The sequence below is a fragment of the Colias philodice genome, chromosome 10 (assembly GCF_061535455.1).
Source record: "Colias philodice isolate Cphi_HAF_F1 chromosome 10, ilColPhil1 Martin Lab GWU primary, whole genome shotgun sequence".
Taxonomy (NCBI): Eukaryota; Metazoa; Arthropoda; class Insecta; order Lepidoptera; family Pieridae; genus Colias; species Colias philodice.
Genome location: NC_143095.1, coordinates 1,652,601 through 1,670,998, shown reverse-complemented (window position 1 = coordinate 1,670,998; position 18,398 = coordinate 1,652,601). Strand labels below are relative to the sequence as shown.

General features: G+C 37.0%; 2 protein-coding genes and 1 pseudogene across 2 annotated transcripts; 1 reads left to right on the top strand and 2 right to left on the bottom strand.

Annotated features, from left to right (window-relative positions):
• Positions 1-740: 740 nt before the first annotated feature.
• On the bottom strand, positions 741-2,449 carry LOC149485026 (ATP synthase subunit beta, mitochondrial pseudogene; annotated as a pseudogene).
• Positions 2,450-2,912: 463 nt separating this feature from the next.
• Positions 2,913-5,608, top strand: Uqcc1 (Ubiquinol-cytochrome c reductase complex assembly factor 1). The gene is made up of 5 exons (XM_089699729.1): positions 2,913-3,132; positions 3,257-3,424; positions 3,922-4,197; positions 4,712-4,906; positions 5,467-5,608. Exons 1-5 carry the CDS (start codon positions 3,106-3,108, stop codon positions 5,545-5,547), a joined length of 747 nt encoding a protein of 248 aa, XP_089555855.1. The 5' UTR covers positions 2,913-3,105; the 3' UTR covers positions 5,548-5,608.
• Positions 5,600-18,308, bottom strand: LOC149485024 (sphingomyelin phosphodiesterase 1-like). Its single transcript, XM_089699728.1, has 10 exons — positions 18,103-18,308; positions 17,716-17,858; positions 16,076-16,237; positions 15,761-15,919; positions 14,992-15,366; positions 14,529-14,704; positions 14,034-14,228; positions 6,586-6,756; positions 6,167-6,341; positions 5,600-5,958 (listed from the first exon to the last, which is right to left on the bottom strand). The coding sequence occupies exons 1-10, from the start codon at positions 18,167-18,169 to the stop codon at positions 5,626-5,628; spliced, it is 1,956 nt and encodes a 651-aa protein (XP_089555854.1). The 5' UTR covers positions 18,170-18,308; the 3' UTR covers positions 5,600-5,625.
• Positions 18,309-18,398: the final 90 nt, after the last annotated feature.

Below are 18,398 nucleotides of genomic sequence, written 5' to 3'. Positions count from 1 at the left end.
ACAAACTTGGGGATGTTTTCCATATAATATTTCATATCACGTATTAAATTTGCAACCAATCTCAGTGTACGGAACATTTTTTGTTAATGAATATTAATGTTTTTTTTATTAAACTGAATGAAAACGTTGAAAATGTCGAAAAAATATACCGAACGGTTGAATAAATTTGCAACCTTTTTCGTTGACCGGAACATGTTTATTTATAATTATTTTTGATTCGAATCCAATTGTCTAAAAATGTCAGTCGGTAAATAAAGATTTATGAATGCAATTATTATGGACCTCAAAAATCCATTTCATTCTTATCAGAATTACCTTAGAATTACAATAATTTATGTAGGTAATTATGCCAAGATAATAATATACAAAATGTATTAGATGAGTAGGTAAGTAAGTAGTATGTACCTAATAATAATAATCTTGAAAGCAAGATAATCTTGCGTAACATTATTAGCATTTAATTTAATTAAAGTACACAACAGTGTCTGTAGAGGTCATATTGTGGTTACTTTTATTTTATTGGAATTTTTTTCTCTCATACATACTTAATATATAAAAGATCATTAATTTACGAACTTGGTATTTCCAAAGCAAGAGTCTAACCAATATGTTTACATAACATTCAAGTAGGTAGGGTTAGAAAATTTGTAAATTTATTTTAGTTATATATGAAAACTATGTACTAAACTCGAATTATGAGGTTATTATCGTGCATTTTAAGAATTTGAGCAATAAAAAGATTGTTTAGCTATAGATATTTATTTTGAAATAAGATTACACTTTCATACATTCACTTTATGACAGTTATGCACTCTTCGCAAGTGTTTCGGCCTTAGCAACTACTTCTTCAATTGGTCCAACCATGTAGAAGGCGACCTCAGGAAGGTGGTCGTATTCTCCTTGCAAGATCTTTGAGAAACCTTTAATGGTCTCCTCAAGGGGCACCAATTTACCAGCATGACCTGTGAACACTTCAGCAACTTGGAAAGGTTGGGACAGGAATCTCTGGATTTTACGTGCACGTGCGACTGTCAGCTTGTCTTCCTCAGATAACTCATCCATACCCAAGATAGCAATGATATCCTGGAGGGACTTGTAGTCCTGCAGAATCTTCTGAACGCCACGTGCAACATTGTAGTGCTCAGCTCCGATAATGTTGGGGTCCATGATACGAGAGGTCGAGTCAAGGGGGTCCACAGCAGGGTAGATACCCAGTTCAGCAATGGCACGGGAGAGTACAGTGGTGGCGTCTAAGTGAGCGAAAGTGGTGGCAGGGGCGGGGTCAGTCAAGTCATCAGCAGGTACGTAGATAGCCTGCACTGAAGTGATGGAGCCCTTTTTGGTAGTGGTAATACGTTCCTGCATAGTACCCATGTCAGTGGCCAAAGTGGGCTGGTAACCTACAGCGGAGGGAATACGACCCAACAAGGCAGACACCTCAGAACCAGCCTGTGTGAAACGGAAAATGTTGTCAATGAAAAGCAGCACATCCTGACCCTCCTGATCTCTGAAGTACTCAGCCACGGTCAAACCAGTCAGAGCGACACGGGCACGGGCGCCGGGGGGCTCGTTCATCTGTCCGTACACAAGAGCTACCTTGGAGGTCTTGTCCTTCAGAGAGATTACACCGGATTCAATCATCTCATGGTACAAATCGTTACCCTCACGGGTGCGCTCTCCTACTCCAGCAAATACTGAGTAACCACCATGGGCTTTAGCTACGTTGTTGATGAGCTCCATAATGAGTACAGTTTTGCCTACACCGGCACCACCAAACAATCCAATCTTTCCTCCCTTGGCGTAGGGGGCCAACAAGTCTACGACTTTGATACCAGTTACCAAGATCTCCTGCTGGACAGACATGTCCACGAACTCGGGGGCTTCGGCGTGGATGGCAGCTCTCTTGTCAGTGGGAATGGGGCCACGCTCGTCGATGGGCTCACCAATAACGTTGATGATACGGCCCAGAGTCTCTGCACCGACGGGGATACGGATGGGAGAGCCGGAATCGAGCACGGGCTGGCCGCGGACCAGACCTTCGGTACCGTCCATGGCAATGGTACGGACGGTGTTTTCTCCTAAATGTTGCGCCACCTCAAGGACAAGCCTTGGGGATCGGTTTTGTACCTCCAACGCATTTAGGATGGGAGGTAGATCGTCTTCAAACTGAACGTCTACGACGGCACCGATGACTGCAACTACCTTACCTTGCCCTTTGCCTGCAGCTTTGGCAGCATAATTTCTGTTTCCTGCAGAAACGGACACAATTTTTCCACATTCTGCAACAGATTTTGCAGCCAGAAGGCTGCTACCCACTCTTCCTACAGCCCCTAACATTTTTAATAAATGATATGCACGGGCTAGGTAAGGATTTGTCGAAAAGTGAAATTATGTAATAACCTATACGATACGATATCTGCGGCAAGTCAGATACGTATAATGTTACCAGTTTTCGTTACGGAATTATGGATACCAAAATTGTTATCAAAGCAAGGCAACACATCTTATTATTATGGCGGTGATTAGAGGGCTGTGATTATGGCATAATATGGCACATGTTCATTTTTCATTTTAAAAAATATTTATTTTAGAACTAGATTTATGTTTATTCATCACTCTTATTGTTTAGCATATTGCATATGAAGCACGATTAACAAATAACACAATTAATTAAATTGTAACAAAAATAGAACATACTCTTAAGTAATTAATATTAAATATCCAGTCATGGCTCTATCATAATGTAATCACATTATAAAACAATACATAATTAAAATTTTCATTCTATAATATAAAAAAATACAGTTCGCTGTGGTTCGCTGAAAGTCTGGTTAAAAATTCAAATTTGCAGTTATCTTTGTAGAGTTTCTGAGTTTTCTGTTTTAAGAAAAAATATGTCAATTGTCAAAATTAAAATGTCATATTTTGTCATGCAATATTTTACTATGCAATTCTCACTTTATTTTGAATGCAATAAATATTATAAGTTTCATGAAATTAATTCTAAGTTCTAACTTCTGGAATTTGAATAAATATGACAATTTTAATAAATAATTGAAATCTGTATAATAATTTTATACGCAGCGCTTAAATTCATAAATCAGAATGATAAGACGTAGTTTGTTTTCTCCTGTAAGTTATATTATCATGTTCTGGGTTCCCTTGTTTTGTTTTTCTCTTAAAAGATGCCTATTTATTTTCCTGTACATACAGCTAAATTATAATACTATAATTTATTTAAACAATGTTGTTTTAGATGCTTCGGCAGTACGCACTAAAAGGTTATGTTGATTATGCAAGACCTTGCAATATTATTCCATGCAGTGAAGTATTGAATCGTAGAGTACAAAGCACCGTGGCTGTTGATGAAAGCTACCTCAAGAAATTCATGAAGGCAGTGGGATGGATGGATCAAGAAAGAGCTGTAAATATTGCCCTTAATTATATTGAAATATCCTATATATAGATTTAAAGTTTATTTAAATCCAGTTTCGTAATAATTATGCAAGCCAGGTAGCAATGAATGATACTCCTTACTAAATTTAGGCATAAATACATAATATTATGTTGATCATTTTGGAATATAAACAATATATTAATTTAGAAATCTAAACAATCATTCATTATTTATTTTACAATATAGTACTATTTTAATCATAAAATTCTATTTTAATACTAGCGGTCCGCCCCGGCTTCGCCCGTGGTACATATTTACGTTTTCTCTACATAAAAACCATCCTCGTACTTCAAGGAATATAATAAAAAAAGAATTATCGAAATCGGTTCAGCCGTTCTTGAGTAATGCACTTACCAACACCTTTTGCGATTCATTTTTATATATAAGATTTTAAGTTGTTTAACAAATGCAATCTATTTGTTTTACAATAAGAATACATCTATCCATATGCATCTTTATTTCAGCGGCTTAAACTTACCGGTTATTTCCTATACGAGTGTGTACCTGAAAAAATAGCATATCAAGAGTGGTTTGAAGTGCTAGAGCTCCCAGATACATTTACGTCTTGGTTCATAGTCACGGAACTGCATGTATGGTTGATACTCGTTCGTTATATGGCAGAAGATGTTACCGTTACTGGGGATAAGAAGAAATTATTGAAGGGAAACGGCCATTTCGTAAGGAATTGTATTATAGAAGCACTGTGGGCGGACGTCGCTAATAGGATTAAGTTGTTAGAGGTAAGGCTTGATAAATGTTCCATACACTTTAATTAATTGTTATTTTTAAATAAGCATAATTATTTGCTTATTAATTTTTTGATGAATACAACTTATATCATGTGTATTAAAATATATTTTAGAATGAGCATTGAGAATATAATTCATGTATTTTTTAGATTATTTGATATGTTAAATTCAGCATAAATAATACATTGCAAAAGACTATTAAATTTTTTATTAAAACACAAGAAAGTTGTGATAGAAATACCACACATAACTCAAAAATGGCTAAACAGCTTTGAATGATTCTTGTTTGTTGTATGTCTTAATAAGGATAATAACTTTTGAAAATTTGGAAAATTTATCTACAAATAATGTCTTAGAATTTAAAGTATGGAAATACACACTGAAAAGAATTTTAACCCCTTGACCACCGAGCGGCCCGATTGGCCACGACACAATAGATTTTCTATTGTGTCTGCGATTCCAGGGACTGAGGCACATAAATAATTCTAATATAATGTTCTTTCAGGGTGCAAATCCTACCATAGCTAAGAAACAAGTGACGGAATTATCAGAACAATTTCAAGCAGCACTAGTGGGTTATGATGAAGGGTTAGATGACGATAAGGTGTTGGCTGCAGCAGTGTGGAGAAGGTTTTATTCATTGTCACATGATGTCAAAGCAGCACATATTGAAAAAATTGTACATTTTATACGGCATCAGGTAAATAACTATTGTTTAGAAATAATTATTGTCTTTTTAGATGACGAACATTTAAATTATTATGAATTTTCGGGTACAAAACTCATTAGAAAACTTAAAACAATCATAGCATAGCATTTCGCAGAAGTTATGTTCAATTATATCACTTATTAGAAAACTCTGCCTGTAATGCATAGGCAGAGTTTAGCTTCGGACACTGAGTTTGATTGTGAGTCTAGTTATTTAATGTAAATCAATGTAGTATATTATGGATAAATTAGTCCACTGGACAATATATAAATAGAATATCATAGCAATTTTTTATTTTTATTTTAATTGCCTCAATGATTCAGAGTCTATTTTATAATTTTTAGCGCCAGTTTTATACTAATCGTTGATACGGGTCGTTTAATTTATCTGTCAGCATAAATAACATAATATATATGTACTATAAAAAAGGTGTTCAGCAGGCTTTCATGGATATCAACAAGTAGTGAAATCGGCCCTAAATCTAATATGTATTTTTTTATAAGTAGAAAGTGTAATGTGCATTTCTTAAAAATCGTAATTCATTTTTTCAGATGGCAACCTTAGATAAAATACCAAGTAAAGATTTAAAGTGGAAGCCTCAATTAGCGTGGTTAAGTATAGTGGATCATTAGTTAAAATAAATAAATTATATATTGTTGAGATTTAGAAATAAAACAATTTAATTTAAAACAATGCTTTTATTTTAACATTTATGCGAAGAATAACCTTCGTAATTCCTCACACCTCTCTCTTTCGAACAACACAGTGACAACAACTTTGCATAGATTATCAATTTTACAGTAATCATTGCAATGCGGCCATCTTGTGTCGCTAAGTTTTGAGTAAAAAGCGTTATAGATGTCTAGTAACGATTTTTTATCTGTGACCATGGAATGTACCAAGTTATTTAGAGCCGTGGGCGAAAGGTCTTGGATACCAAATGTGTTCTTTAGATCGTAAAGTTGGAACCAGTGCGGTCTTCTACCCGGAGTCAGGTTGGCTTCAGTTAAGTTGTAAATGTAATTGTCGATACTCAATGGTTCCTGAAAAAAAATTATTGAAAAAATGTTGCTAGTTACTGAAAAAAATTTTTTCTCAACTTTGAATAAACTTTCTAGATAATAAGTACTTATCACGATTCGACTATTTTATATCGATATGAAATCTACACGATAATCTTATAAAAACAAAATAACCCTGTATTTAGAAAGCATTAATAAATAAAAAATATGCTAAATATAAAATACATACGAAATTTTCCGGTCCAAAAGTAGCGATCTTATAATTCAGATTATAATTCGAGTAGGTGGTAGCGCTACCACCGCCCCAAGCAACCGCCACGGGGCTGTTGGCTTCGTCGTAGAACAATCTGAACTCGTCTGAATGTAGGTGCCCGTTGAATTCCGCTGCTATCGTTGATTTGAATCTATGGAAAATATTTATTAATTATTTATAAAAGTAGAATCGTGCAATTATAAATTAGCCTATAATGAGTAACTTTCATAAAATCATCATTGCTATCAAGCAAGCTATCTTGAAAGTTCCGATAAAATCTCTTAAAATCGGTCCAGTAGTTCCTAAGAATAGCGCGATCAATCATACAAACTTCAGTTTTATATTATTGGGTATGGAAGTATAGATTGGAATATATTTTACTATAAAACATGTACCTATTAACAATACGATTGTACTCGCGGGTCCAAGTATGTGTTAAATCATGTACGCCGGGTGGAATGTGACTCAAAATGTGCACTTTTTCGCCATTTTGTTCAGCCTTGTACAGCTCTCCTACAAGCCAGTCTAGGTGATTCTTAGCGTCCAGTGGATCGAATACTAACCACCTGAAAGAGAAGCTAGTGATTAACTTATTATTGCGTAGGTATACAATGCTGTATGTAAAGCGAGATGTAGAATTTATGAATTGGGTTGTCATGGGCAGTTTGTCTTATATATATAAAAATGAATCGCAAAATGTGTTGGTAAGCGCATAACTCGAGAACGGCCGAACCGATTTCGATAATTCTTTTTATAATATATAAAGCTACACTACCACTCACTCACTGACTGACTGACATCGCTTTTCTCGGAAACTACGTGGAAAGTGGGGGGGATAACGACGTGATCGTGTAGAGGTGCGCCGAGTGACCAGAGGAAAAATATAGCGATCTCGATCACCTTCGAAAACCGAGTGGACCCCTGGAAGTGCGCAATAACGGTGGCACCTGGAGGGGGGGTGTCTGAACAAAAAATGCTCGGAACTGGTGGCGATTACCAGGGGTGGTGGAAAAATGGCGATTTTCGCGAAAACAAGATGGCCGCCGTACTTTGCCAAAATCGCCGTTTATGAATCCTTACGTCTCAAATTTGGCACACGTGCTCTGTGCGAGCCGGCGAATCGATCGGTGCCCCGTTCGAGTGGCTCCGGGCTCCCGTTTCCGACTTTCATACATTGGAAAATCCAACGGCCCGCGGAAACGGTGCGAGTTGGGTGGGGGGTGTCGGAACTAAAAATGATCACCACCCTGGGACGCTACCAGGGAGCCATAGTAATAATATAATAATAATAAAAATCTTTATTGACATAATAATTGTACAGGTCTAGATAATGAATCCTTCGACTCCTGAACTAGTTAAAACTGTGTCTCAGGAGCCAGAGGCTTCTCCCAATATTGATCATAGTATTATGTCTATAAACTAAACTAAAAGCTCTAAAATAACAAAAATAAAGACAAGGTAAGTTAAATTTATACGTAAGCGCATTTGTGTATAATATCTAGATGAATGTGAGTGAGTGTGTGTGTGTGTATGTGGGTGTGTGTGGGTGTGTGAGAGTGTGTGCGTGTGTGAATGAGTGAGTGTAGTAGTGCATAAATGTTGTAATTTATAAACATTTTCTGTTGATGTGATTTATTATATACAATTTTTTTTTTATCTATACTATGTTGTTAAAAGATCCCTTAAAATAATTTCAGTATCGTCGTAGTCAAAGTTCTCAAGCCAGGTGAGTATTAAGTTTTTTATTCCATTATTGTTTACTTTTTTCAATTTTAATTCTTTATTTATAATATTGTACAGGTGCGGCGCAACTACATTGTAGTGCTTTTGTGCGAATCTTGATTTCGTTATCGGAAATGGGCAACGGTCCACACGCTTGGTACTTTCAGGTAAGTAAGGCACGTCCTTTTTATGATAGCGTCTCAGGGTTTCAAATATGAAAAGCTTTCTGATACTTAAAACTCTGGCTTTTTTATAAACCTCACTTGTGGGATGACTGAATGGTAGATGAAGGCAGACTTTAAGAATTGCTCTCTGGGCACGCTCAGCTGTTATAAGGAGCGATTTGGATGCATTGCCCCAAGCACATATACAATACCTTATTAAACATTCGCACAAGGATTTATAGGTTTCTATTACTAATTTTTGTTCTGCGACAGATCTCAAAGTTTTAAAAATATAAATTAGTTGACGAACTCTAGTAGATAAAGTGGAAATATGTGAAGTCCAATTCAAATTGTCATCGATCTGAACTCCAAGATATTTAATAGAGTGAACACGCGAGAGCGTAGCACAGTTGCAGCTTCCGATATGGTTACCACGATTACATGGGTGAGTGTGTATTTTAAGAATCGTGTCTTCACTAGCGGCACCTTTTGATGTAATACTATAACACATATATTTCGTTTTGCTAGTATTGATAGTGAGTAAGCTATTTTCCAACCAACTAGTCACTACGGAAAGGCAATCTTCAGCAAGTTTTGTTACAGTTGACCAAGTCTTATCGTGGACGAGTAAAACAGTATCGTCTGCGAACATGAAAAGATCAAGTCCACGTAAGGTAATACAACATAGGTCATTTATATATACAAGGAAGAGCGTAGGTCCTAATGTACTTCCTTGAGGAACGCCAAAAGTGCACTCTGAGCATTCACTTTCAAGACTATCAACCCTAACACGTTGCGTCCTAGCTGTCAAGTAATCTGTAAACCAATCAAGTGCGAGTCCCCTCACACCTACATTCTCTAGCTTTGATAAAAGGATAGGAATGGAGACAGTATCAAAAGCCTTTTGTAAATCGAGGAACACTCCTATACATTTGAACCCATTATCAAGATAGTGAACGATTTTTGAAGTCAAAGAGAGAATAGCATCTTCGGTTGACATTCGTTCTCTAAAGCCAAACTGATTACTATTAAGTATGTTATTTTTCTCGAGATACTTTACTAATCTTTTTTTAGCTAATTTTTCTAAGATCTTTGATAAATTTGAAAGTAAAGAAATGGGTCTATAATTGGTTGGGTTATTTTTGTCTCCACTTTTATGTATTGGGCTGACAATAGCCTTTTTAAACGCTGAAGGAAAAACCCCACTGTCAAAACTGAGATTGCATAGAAATGCAATTGGTTCGACAAGAAAATTAACAAATTTTATCAATAGATTTGCGGAAATGTTATCCCAGCCTGGAGCGCTATGTGGTTTTAAGCTAAGTATGACATTTCTGACTTCTACCAGATCTGTAGGAAGAAGAGACATAGAATTAAGCGGTGAGTTGGTTTTTTTACAGCGAGCAGCGAGATCACTTTGCGTGGTATTCATTTTTTGCAATGTTAAATTTGCCAGCGTACCACCAACCGAGGTAAAGTATGAATTTACATTATTGAGTGACATAACTGGATCATCACATGACTGTAGAAGTTCATTTGTAGGATCTTTACGTTTATTTAAATTACACACATCTTTAATAACTTGCCATGTTTTTCTCATATTTCCCTTACTTTTAATAAGTTTATCTTTGTAGTATTCCCTTTTCAGTGTTTTAATTATGTTATTGCAGACATTTCTATATTTAATGTATTTATCCCTAAGGTATTCATTCTCTGGTGACTTTTTAACCTTAATATGTAACTTATTTCTCTTCCTAATACATTTGACTACCCCTCTTGTGATCCAAGGTTTTAAAGGTTGATGCTTTCGCTTTTCTGTTTTTGTTTGAGTATTACAGCTTATTAAAGACAATAGTTTATCTATAAACAAATTAGCAGCGACATTTGCGTCACAAGTTTCATACAAGTCTTGCCATGATTCTTCTAAAAAAGATTTTTCCAAACCTATATAGTCAATAACCGATTTCTTAGTAGAAGACTGGCCTCCACAGTGGTTGTTGACATTTGCACCACAAATATAAAGTAAAATGGGAGAATGATCAGTGATTACTTGTTCAAAGACAAGCGTTTTCCATACATTAGAGCACTTTATCATGAAGTGATCGAGGCATGATGATAACCTCGTCGGTATGGTAATCCCTTGAATGAGTCCATGCATGGCAAGCAGGTCTAGATAATTTTGCACAGTTTGTGAATGGATTGATAGTGTATCTATATTTATGTCACCCGTAAAAATAACATTTCTGGAAGAGACTGTTTTTAGAGTATTGTCAAGTGATTCTAAATAGATTGATGTATTGCGAAAGGATGGAGGTCGATATGAGCATATTAATGTATAATCAGGTTCAATGTTGATGACAAGACAATTCCCTTCCAAAAATAAGGGTTCATAAGCACGAGATTTGATTTCTTGACGGATATACACAACCACTCCATCATTTTGATTCAGAATATTTTTAGACCAAAACACCTGATAGTTGTCCAAATTAGGGGGCGGATTAGCCATACTAGTCCAACATTCTGTGAGAACAAACACGTCTATAGAGAGTTGAAGACTAGATACAAATGCCAAAAATAAATCAAAGTTACAATTAATACTCCGAATGTTGACAGTCAAAACCGAAAGCGCATGATTACTACTGATATCTGAGTTGAGAAGAGATTGAGATTCATTTATGTCACTAACTAGAAAGCATTGTACGTTATTAGAATTATCTATTTCTGTTGTAATATAATTATTATCCATAATTAAGGTGAAAAATACATAATAATATAGTGCAGAATAAAACGGTAGAGATGTTTATCAACGGCAGGGAGAACATTAGGCGTAGGTATGCAATATATGTAACAATTAATAATATTATAAGGGGGATACTGATATGAGAGATTGTATTTATAAATTTTATGATATGCAGTATTACAGTGAGTATTGAACTTTTCGTGGGGTGTGAGTAGTGTGTAGTAAGATAACATGAAGTGATGTATGCGCTTATGATGCAATAGTGGGTCGCTCGATTTTGGAATTTTTCCATTTTTGGCGCAAACATAAAAACGTAAATTTAGACGAGGTGGCGCAACGCGGAAACACACTCACACCATGTCTGTACTCGCCCAGCTTCCAGGATATCCAGAAAAATACGAAATATTAAACTTTCCCTCATCTCGCGAAGACGATCAACGGCCCGCGCAAACGGTAGCAGCTGCATCTGGGGTGCTCGAACTAAACTTGGAGTAGACCTCGAGCAATTACCACAGATAGTGAAAAAAATTCAAAATGGCGGAAAAAATGGCCGCCGCCATACAAATGATAAAACGGCCATCGCTGGTCCGATCGCGCTGAAACTTGGCACAGGGGCTTTAATCGAGCCGCACATTAAGGTGGGATACTCATCATCGAGTTTCCATCGCTGGTTTCCGAGTTTCATACAACGCGAAATTCGACGGCTCTCTGAATTGGCGCCAGATAGGTGGGGGGTGTAGAACTAAAAAATGATCAGAAACATGGGGCGCTACCAGGGCAATCGAGAAATTTCAAATTGGACGCAATTTTTTTTTCAAAAATGGCCAATTTTTCAAAGCAAGATGGTGGCGCCGGTTACTTTACGATCGGTCTGAAAATTGATTTCTGTGCTCTAATCGGCCAGATTTACAAAACTGCATACTCAGAATTTCTCTCCGACCCTCGGTTTCAATTTTCCATACATCACGAAATTCAACGGCTCTCTGAACCGGTGGCAGGTAGGTCGGGGTCGCCGAAGTAAAAAATGCTTCAAAACTTGGTCCGCTTCCAGGCATATAAAAATTTTTGGTAAAAAGCGAAATTTTTTTTTTTCAAAAATTTTGTATGGAAATTTCCATAGTAGGAAGGGTTATTGAATAGCAACGGCAAAAGACGGCGCCGCGGGCTGCTTGCTGCCCGCGCACCGCGCAACCTCGAAGGTCGACAGCCTCCCGGAGTAGAAAATATTTATTAACTTTTGAACTACCGCACGAGCCAAGCGAGCGAAGCGAGCGAATCACGGCAGCGGCTGGCGTAAATATTCAAATAGGTAGCGAGGAGCGAAGCGACGAGCGAGTTAGGTTAACTATTAACTACCGCACTAGCCAAGCGAGCGAAGCGAGCAAGTCACGCCAGCGGCCGGCGTAAATATTCAAATAAGTAGCGAGGAGCGAAGCGACGAGCGAGTTAGGTTAACTTTTGAACTACCGCACTAGCCAAGCGAGCGAAGCGAGCAAGTCACGTCAGCGGCCTGCGTAAATATTCAAAGTAGCGAGGAGCGAAGCGACGAGCGAGTTAGGTTACTTTTGAACTACCGCACTAGCCAAGCGAGCGAAGCGAGCAAGTCACGTCAGCGGCCGGCGTAAATACTCAAAGAAGTAGCGAGGAGCGAAGCGACGAGCGAGTTAGGTTACTTTTGAACTAACGCACTAGCCAAGCGAGCGAAGCGAGCAAGTCACGTCAGCGGCCGGCGTAAATATTCAAATAGGTAGCGAGGAGCGAAGCGACGAGCGTGTTAAGTAAACTCTTTAACAGTTTATTATGAAAAGTCACTGCCCACTATCGATTAGACACCTCAAAATGATGAAATTCGGGGATCACGTTTCAAGAATTTAACCAATATTTGAATAAGTAATTTATAAACAGTTTCGACTGACTGTAGAATCGCTGTTAGCAGATGTAACAAATGGACAGGAAATTCAAATGCATTTTCAAATGACTGAAGATTTCTGCCCTGGGATGAGCCGCGAGCTGCTTGCAGCTCGCGCACCACGCACCCTTGAAGGTAGACAGCCCCCCGGAATAGAAAATATTTGAATGGGAAATTTATAAGCACTTCCGATTGACTGTGGAATCGCTGTTAGCAGATATTAACAAATTGACGGGGAATTTTTATGCATTTTCAACTGACTGAAGATTTCTGCCCTGGGATGCTTCGCGGGCTGCTTGCAGCCCGCGCACCACGCACCCTCGAAGGTGGACAGTCTCCCGGAATAGAAAATATTATAATGGGGAATTTATAAGCACTTCCAATTGACTGTGGAATCGCTGTTAGCAGATAATAACAAATTGGCTGGGAATTTTAATGCATTTTCAATTGACTGAAGATTTTTGTCCCTGGGATGTACCGCGGGCTGCTTGCAGCCCGCGCACCACGCGCCCTCGAAGGTCGACAGCATTTCAGAATAGAAAATATTTGAATGGGGAATTTATAAGCACTTCCGATTGACTGTGGAATCGCTGTTGGCAAATAATAACAAATTGACGGGGGATTTTGATGCATTTTCAAATGACTGCCCTATTGCTTCAACCCAAGGGCAAAAGGGGCTCGCGGGCTGCTTGCAGCCCGCGCACTATGCTCCCTCGAAGGTGGACAGCCTCCCGGAGCAGAAAATACTTGAATGGGGAATTTATAAGCATTACCGACTGACTGTAGAATCGCTGTTAGCAGATGTAACAAATGGACAGAAAATTCGAATATATTTTCAAATGACTGCCCTATTGCTTCAACCCAGGGGCAAAAGGGGCTCGCGGGCTGCTTGCAGCCCGCGCACAACGCACCAGCTAGTTTTATTATATTACTTGAAGTACGAGGATGGTTTTTATGTAGAGAAAACGTAAATATGTACCACGGGCGAAGCCGGGGCGGACCGCTAGTACATTATAAATATTGATTAAGAACTTTTTATAGCATTATATATAAAGCATTAAAATGCTTATACAAATTTTGTAACGAGACGGATGCGCCACGAAGCGGCGAAGGACGCGGGTTCGATCCTCGAATTTTTCTATTCTTTAAAAAAAATCAAACAGTTTAATGTGGTTTAATGCATTTTTGTTAATATTAATGTAATCAGTCTAATTAGAATCACCATCTCATCATGAGCTTATATAGGTATCGTAAGTACTTAAAACTTGAGTTACAGATTTAATAATGATCTATTGAAACATGTATTACCAATTATTTTTGTAGGCGACATTAGTGTTGATTGAAATGACCCTTAGACCCGGTCGGACAACCATAGAGAACTCTCCCCGTCTACGCATTGTTTCCTTCGCCTCGTCAGTTAAATACAAGCCCCATTTTTTAGCTAAACCTTCATATAACCACGTGGTGTTCAGTTTTTCACCGGTTACTCTCTCTGGAGCGAATCTGCGACAAGCGATTAAAATTATTAATTCTTCAAAGTTAATTTTAATTTTTTTATGTCATAATATTTTATCAATATGTATGGGTACAAACACTTGTTTGTTCTTTCATTTTTCTTTATTTAAGTATTTTAAAATGAGGAAAATTTTCGAGCAAGTAATATCTAGTTATTAACAAATTCGTTAAAATTAAAACGAAGTTAATAAACTGTCTTTTCAATTAAATTACATGGCAAATTTTTTTTGAGCACGATAAAGAACAGCCCTGTTCAGTAGTTATTTCTCTAAAAGCTAAATACATTACTGGTTAGTAGGTTGAGATTCGTGATTGCCAATAGTAGCTAAAACTGGAATATGGTCGCCAAAAGTTTTTCTAATTTTTTCCACGAGGTAAAGGTTCACATCGTTTATTAAATCGTATGTTGTTTCCCAAATGTGATGATCAATCGTGTCTCCTAAATAATAGATGACATCTATATCCTGAAAGAAAATGAATAATATGATGGACTTCTTTGTAGTAAGTGACCCTGACACAAACATAGATTCGATCTCTGCTATAGAAAAATATTGTATAAATCGATTATTTATCTATTGTCGGGATTTTTATAATGATAAGTATTAGGTATTATCGGCAGAGAAAGGATACATTTCAGTAGGTATGTTTTTCTCGTCTTTACCTTTAGAATACCGCATTCTTTGTATGATTCAGTACTGAATGGCCTAAATATTATATAAGTATCTAGAGGGAACATTTTTTAGGTGTTTACCTTATGCGTCGAATGTATCCTATCAATAACATCATCATAAGCCCAAATGGGTGAATCACAATTTCTATAATCACCCCAGTAGCCAGCAGGGGCGGAGTTACGCGTGTTTCTGCTCATCTTGCTTCTCATTTGTTTTAACTTTTTTCCAGCATCTATATCAAGGACGATTTGTCCATTCACTTCAGAAGTACTGTTTAGTACTATAGGGTCATCTGTTTCCGGGTTGTAAGTGAAGGTCTGAGTGCTTGGCGTTTGTCCAACCCTACAGCATGTTGGTTCAGAGCAATCGGCGACTCCGAAAGGCTCGTATAATGGGTCAATATGCGCATCTGATATGATAGCGACGGTGAGAGGTTTGGTATTGGTCCTTGGTATCTAAAATAAATAATGAAGAATCAGACTCTACTTACCTATATTAAAACAACGATGTTTTTTTCAAAAAAACCCTTAGATCTACACGAGTAGATCTAAGTTTGCTTTTCCACCAGATATGTGCTATGTAACGTTGGTGTGAATGCGTTTGTTATCCATCAATGCACATAGCGTAGCACTGGTGGAAACGGTCTGTGCTAAAATATGTTTTTTATATGGAAGGATACGTAGGTATCTACGATAATCATTTATGTAAACATGCTGTATTGACAGTGGCTAATTTTGTAACAGATTTACTGATGTTGTAAATTGTAATACATATAAACATATTTCTAAATAATGTGACGAAACCAATTACATTTTATATTTAAATACATTTTTGATGTTTTATACTTACGACGGATGTTCTACTAGGAGGTGGCAATTCAACTTGCCAGTTGTATCTCTCGTCATTGTAGTTACAATTATTGGACTTAGTATTTGTCTGTAGAGCGAAAGCACAGAACGTGCGTGCTTCTGCTTCTGGTGTGTTTCTTATGATATACGTAAAGATGGGCTAAAATACAGAAAGAGTTTTTGTAGCAGGATGTTATATATTTTTAATTATTATTTGCAATATGTAAGCACATTTTAATGAAAATTCTTCTGTCTCCAGAGTAATTCGGGAATGGTTTAGATTAACAATCCGTAATAAATTTACCTAAATACTTACCACGTTCAATTCAACAGCACCACGACAAACTTTAGGAGATACAATTGACAAATTGATGCAAATATCCGTTATTGAGTCGACAAGATCATCATCGGATACTGCTGCATTTACCAGGTCAAATAATGCAGCAAATGCGCTGCGACATACTAAACAGTTCAACGTCTGAAATAGAAAAGTTATAAATTTAGAAATTTAGAAAAGTTGATTAAATTGTGTGTACTAAAACGTGAATTGGGAATCGAATTATAAACGGTATCTTATAATTTATTTCATCCTACACAATTATCATAATATTTAAAAAAAATAATGATAGTAAATAATGTATTCTAATAACTAAGTACTTAAGTATTGGGTAATGAAATTTTTTACAACTTACAACTCTTTAAGTAATATATTAATGAAAAGCAAATATAGAGCATCATGCTCATCCGAGCGTAACTTATAATATAATTATTTTATATCTAAGTGAATAATTGCAGTACCTACCTTTTTCCAGATCGTATAAATTTTCCGGAAAACTATATAGGTCAATATTTAGGTAGGTACTTATATCATGCCTTAGATATCCTCAGCGTATCATACTCATGCAATCTTAATTATTTTTATTTAATCTCCCTTATGTTATAATAGTTAAAGAATCTACATGATAATAATTTCCTTTTTTATGAAAAATCGTCATCATGATTTTATGATAAGTGATAACAAATCGAGTAGGTACTTAATTACTGCTTAATTAAAAAGGGACGTACACGGGAGGCGTACGTGTTGCTTATTAATTTATTTTTAAGTACAATTTTTTGCCGGCATGTGGTATAATAATTTTATTTTACTAAAGATAAATAAAATATGAATACCTAGTTGATTATAACACCTTGGCCACGGACACCGGCCGCGGCGGCGCGACCGGCGGCGCGACGGGCGGCGCGGCAATTCGCGCGGCGCGGTAAGCATGCCACGGGCAGTTGCGTTCGCCGCCGCGACCAGTGTAGACGAGGAGACGAGATGGCTTTATCAAAGTTAGCTCGACGTTGTTTGGAGTAGCAGCTTTTTTGCTCAAGATTTAATGTTTGGAAGATATAGTGGAGTACACGAATTAAATAGAAATGGAATTCTCCGTCTGTAACAACAGACGGAGAATTCCACCAAAAATATGAAAAATATAGGCATGATGAAAAATTATGTTGCGGGTGGCTAGACTTCCAAATAGCTGGTCTAGCTAGAATTTCTGCAATAAAAGCTTCCGTCTCCATTTTCGCGAAAAAAAAACAAACTATTTTAAATTAAGTTCGCTCCGGGAGTAGTCGCCGCCAAAGAGTATAGTACAGTCGCCGCGTCTGCCGCTCGACTCCGTGGCCTGCGCCGTAATAACTCATACATTTGTTTCGATCGCTAGTCGTGCCGCGCGATTCGCTCGGGGAAATTCGCCGGTCGTCTCGCTGGTCGCCGCTGCGCGTGGCATGCCCAGTACATTTCCATACATTTGATTCATTCGCAAGACGCGCCGCCAGTCGCGCCGCGCGAATTTTCGCTATAGCGAATTGTCCGTGGCCAGCACGTAAGTCTAAGCACTGGTCTTAAGATTTTCTTACATTATTCTTACTGTCTTACACGAACACTAATAAATTCAACAGTTTACATACCGATCTAGGTTCCAAGCTTCTATCATCGGCTGCCAAATCTTTTTGCGGCAAATATAAAATCTGCGCTAAATCTTGAATGTAACTTTTCTCCGTTTCATTTAATTCATTTTTACCAGCTTTGAAAAAGAGGCTTTGTAGATCCTCTGAAATATGTCATGATTCGTTACAATGGCACTTATTAAGACACTTGGTAAAAAATACTGTTAAATTTAATAATTGTTTGTAATAGGTAGAATAAACTAAAGAGGCTCGAGAAATGCTATATTTTAGACTTTCATTTTCAAATGAATATTAATTTAATATTATTAATCCATTTAAATCAATTCAAATGCAAATACAATACATAGATACATTACTCTGGCATTTAGTTGTTAAATATTATCTTACCTGATGATAAATGCGTTGCGACACAAACACTTATAACATAAGTTAATACGATAAAAAACAACTTCATTATGAAAGCATGTGCTATTAATTAGCAAAATACGTTATAGGCTCACAATTTTTATATATCACTAGAGTTGCGAGGAAAAACGTCGATAAAGCAGTACGTATTGACCAATCGGATTAATCTATACTAAATACTGAGACAACAAGGTCTCACAATAGATATGTATATTATCGTTTACAAAGCACACATCTTTCTGATCAAGATAATTCTCAAGTGATCGATATCAGACCAC

Excerpts from the sequence above, each read along its gene's own strand:
- Uqcc1 (XM_089699729.1), top strand. The coding sequence starts at position 3,106 with ATGATAAGACGTAGTTTGTTTTCTCCT. Across the intron at positions 3,425-3,921 it reads GGATGGATCAAGAAAGAGCT|CGGCTTAAACTTACCGGTTA; the intron begins GTAAATATTGCC and ends TCTTTATTTCAG. Across the intron at positions 4,198-4,711 it reads ATAGGATTAAGTTGTTAGAG|GGTGCAAATCCTACCATAGC; the intron begins GTAAGGCTTGAT and ends ATGTTCTTTCAG.
- LOC149485024 (XM_089699728.1), bottom strand. The coding sequence starts at position 18,169 with ATGAAGTTGTTTTTTATCGTATTAACTTATGTTATAAGTGTTTGTGTC. Across the intron at positions 15,367-15,760 it reads CTCCTAGTAGAACATCCGTC|ATACCAAGGACCAATACCAA; the intron begins GTAAGTATAAAA and ends TATTTATTTTAG. Across the intron at positions 14,229-14,528 it reads GAATCTCAACCTACTAACCA|ATTCGCTCCAGAGAGAGTAA; the intron begins GTAATGTATTTA and ends CGCTTGTCGCAG.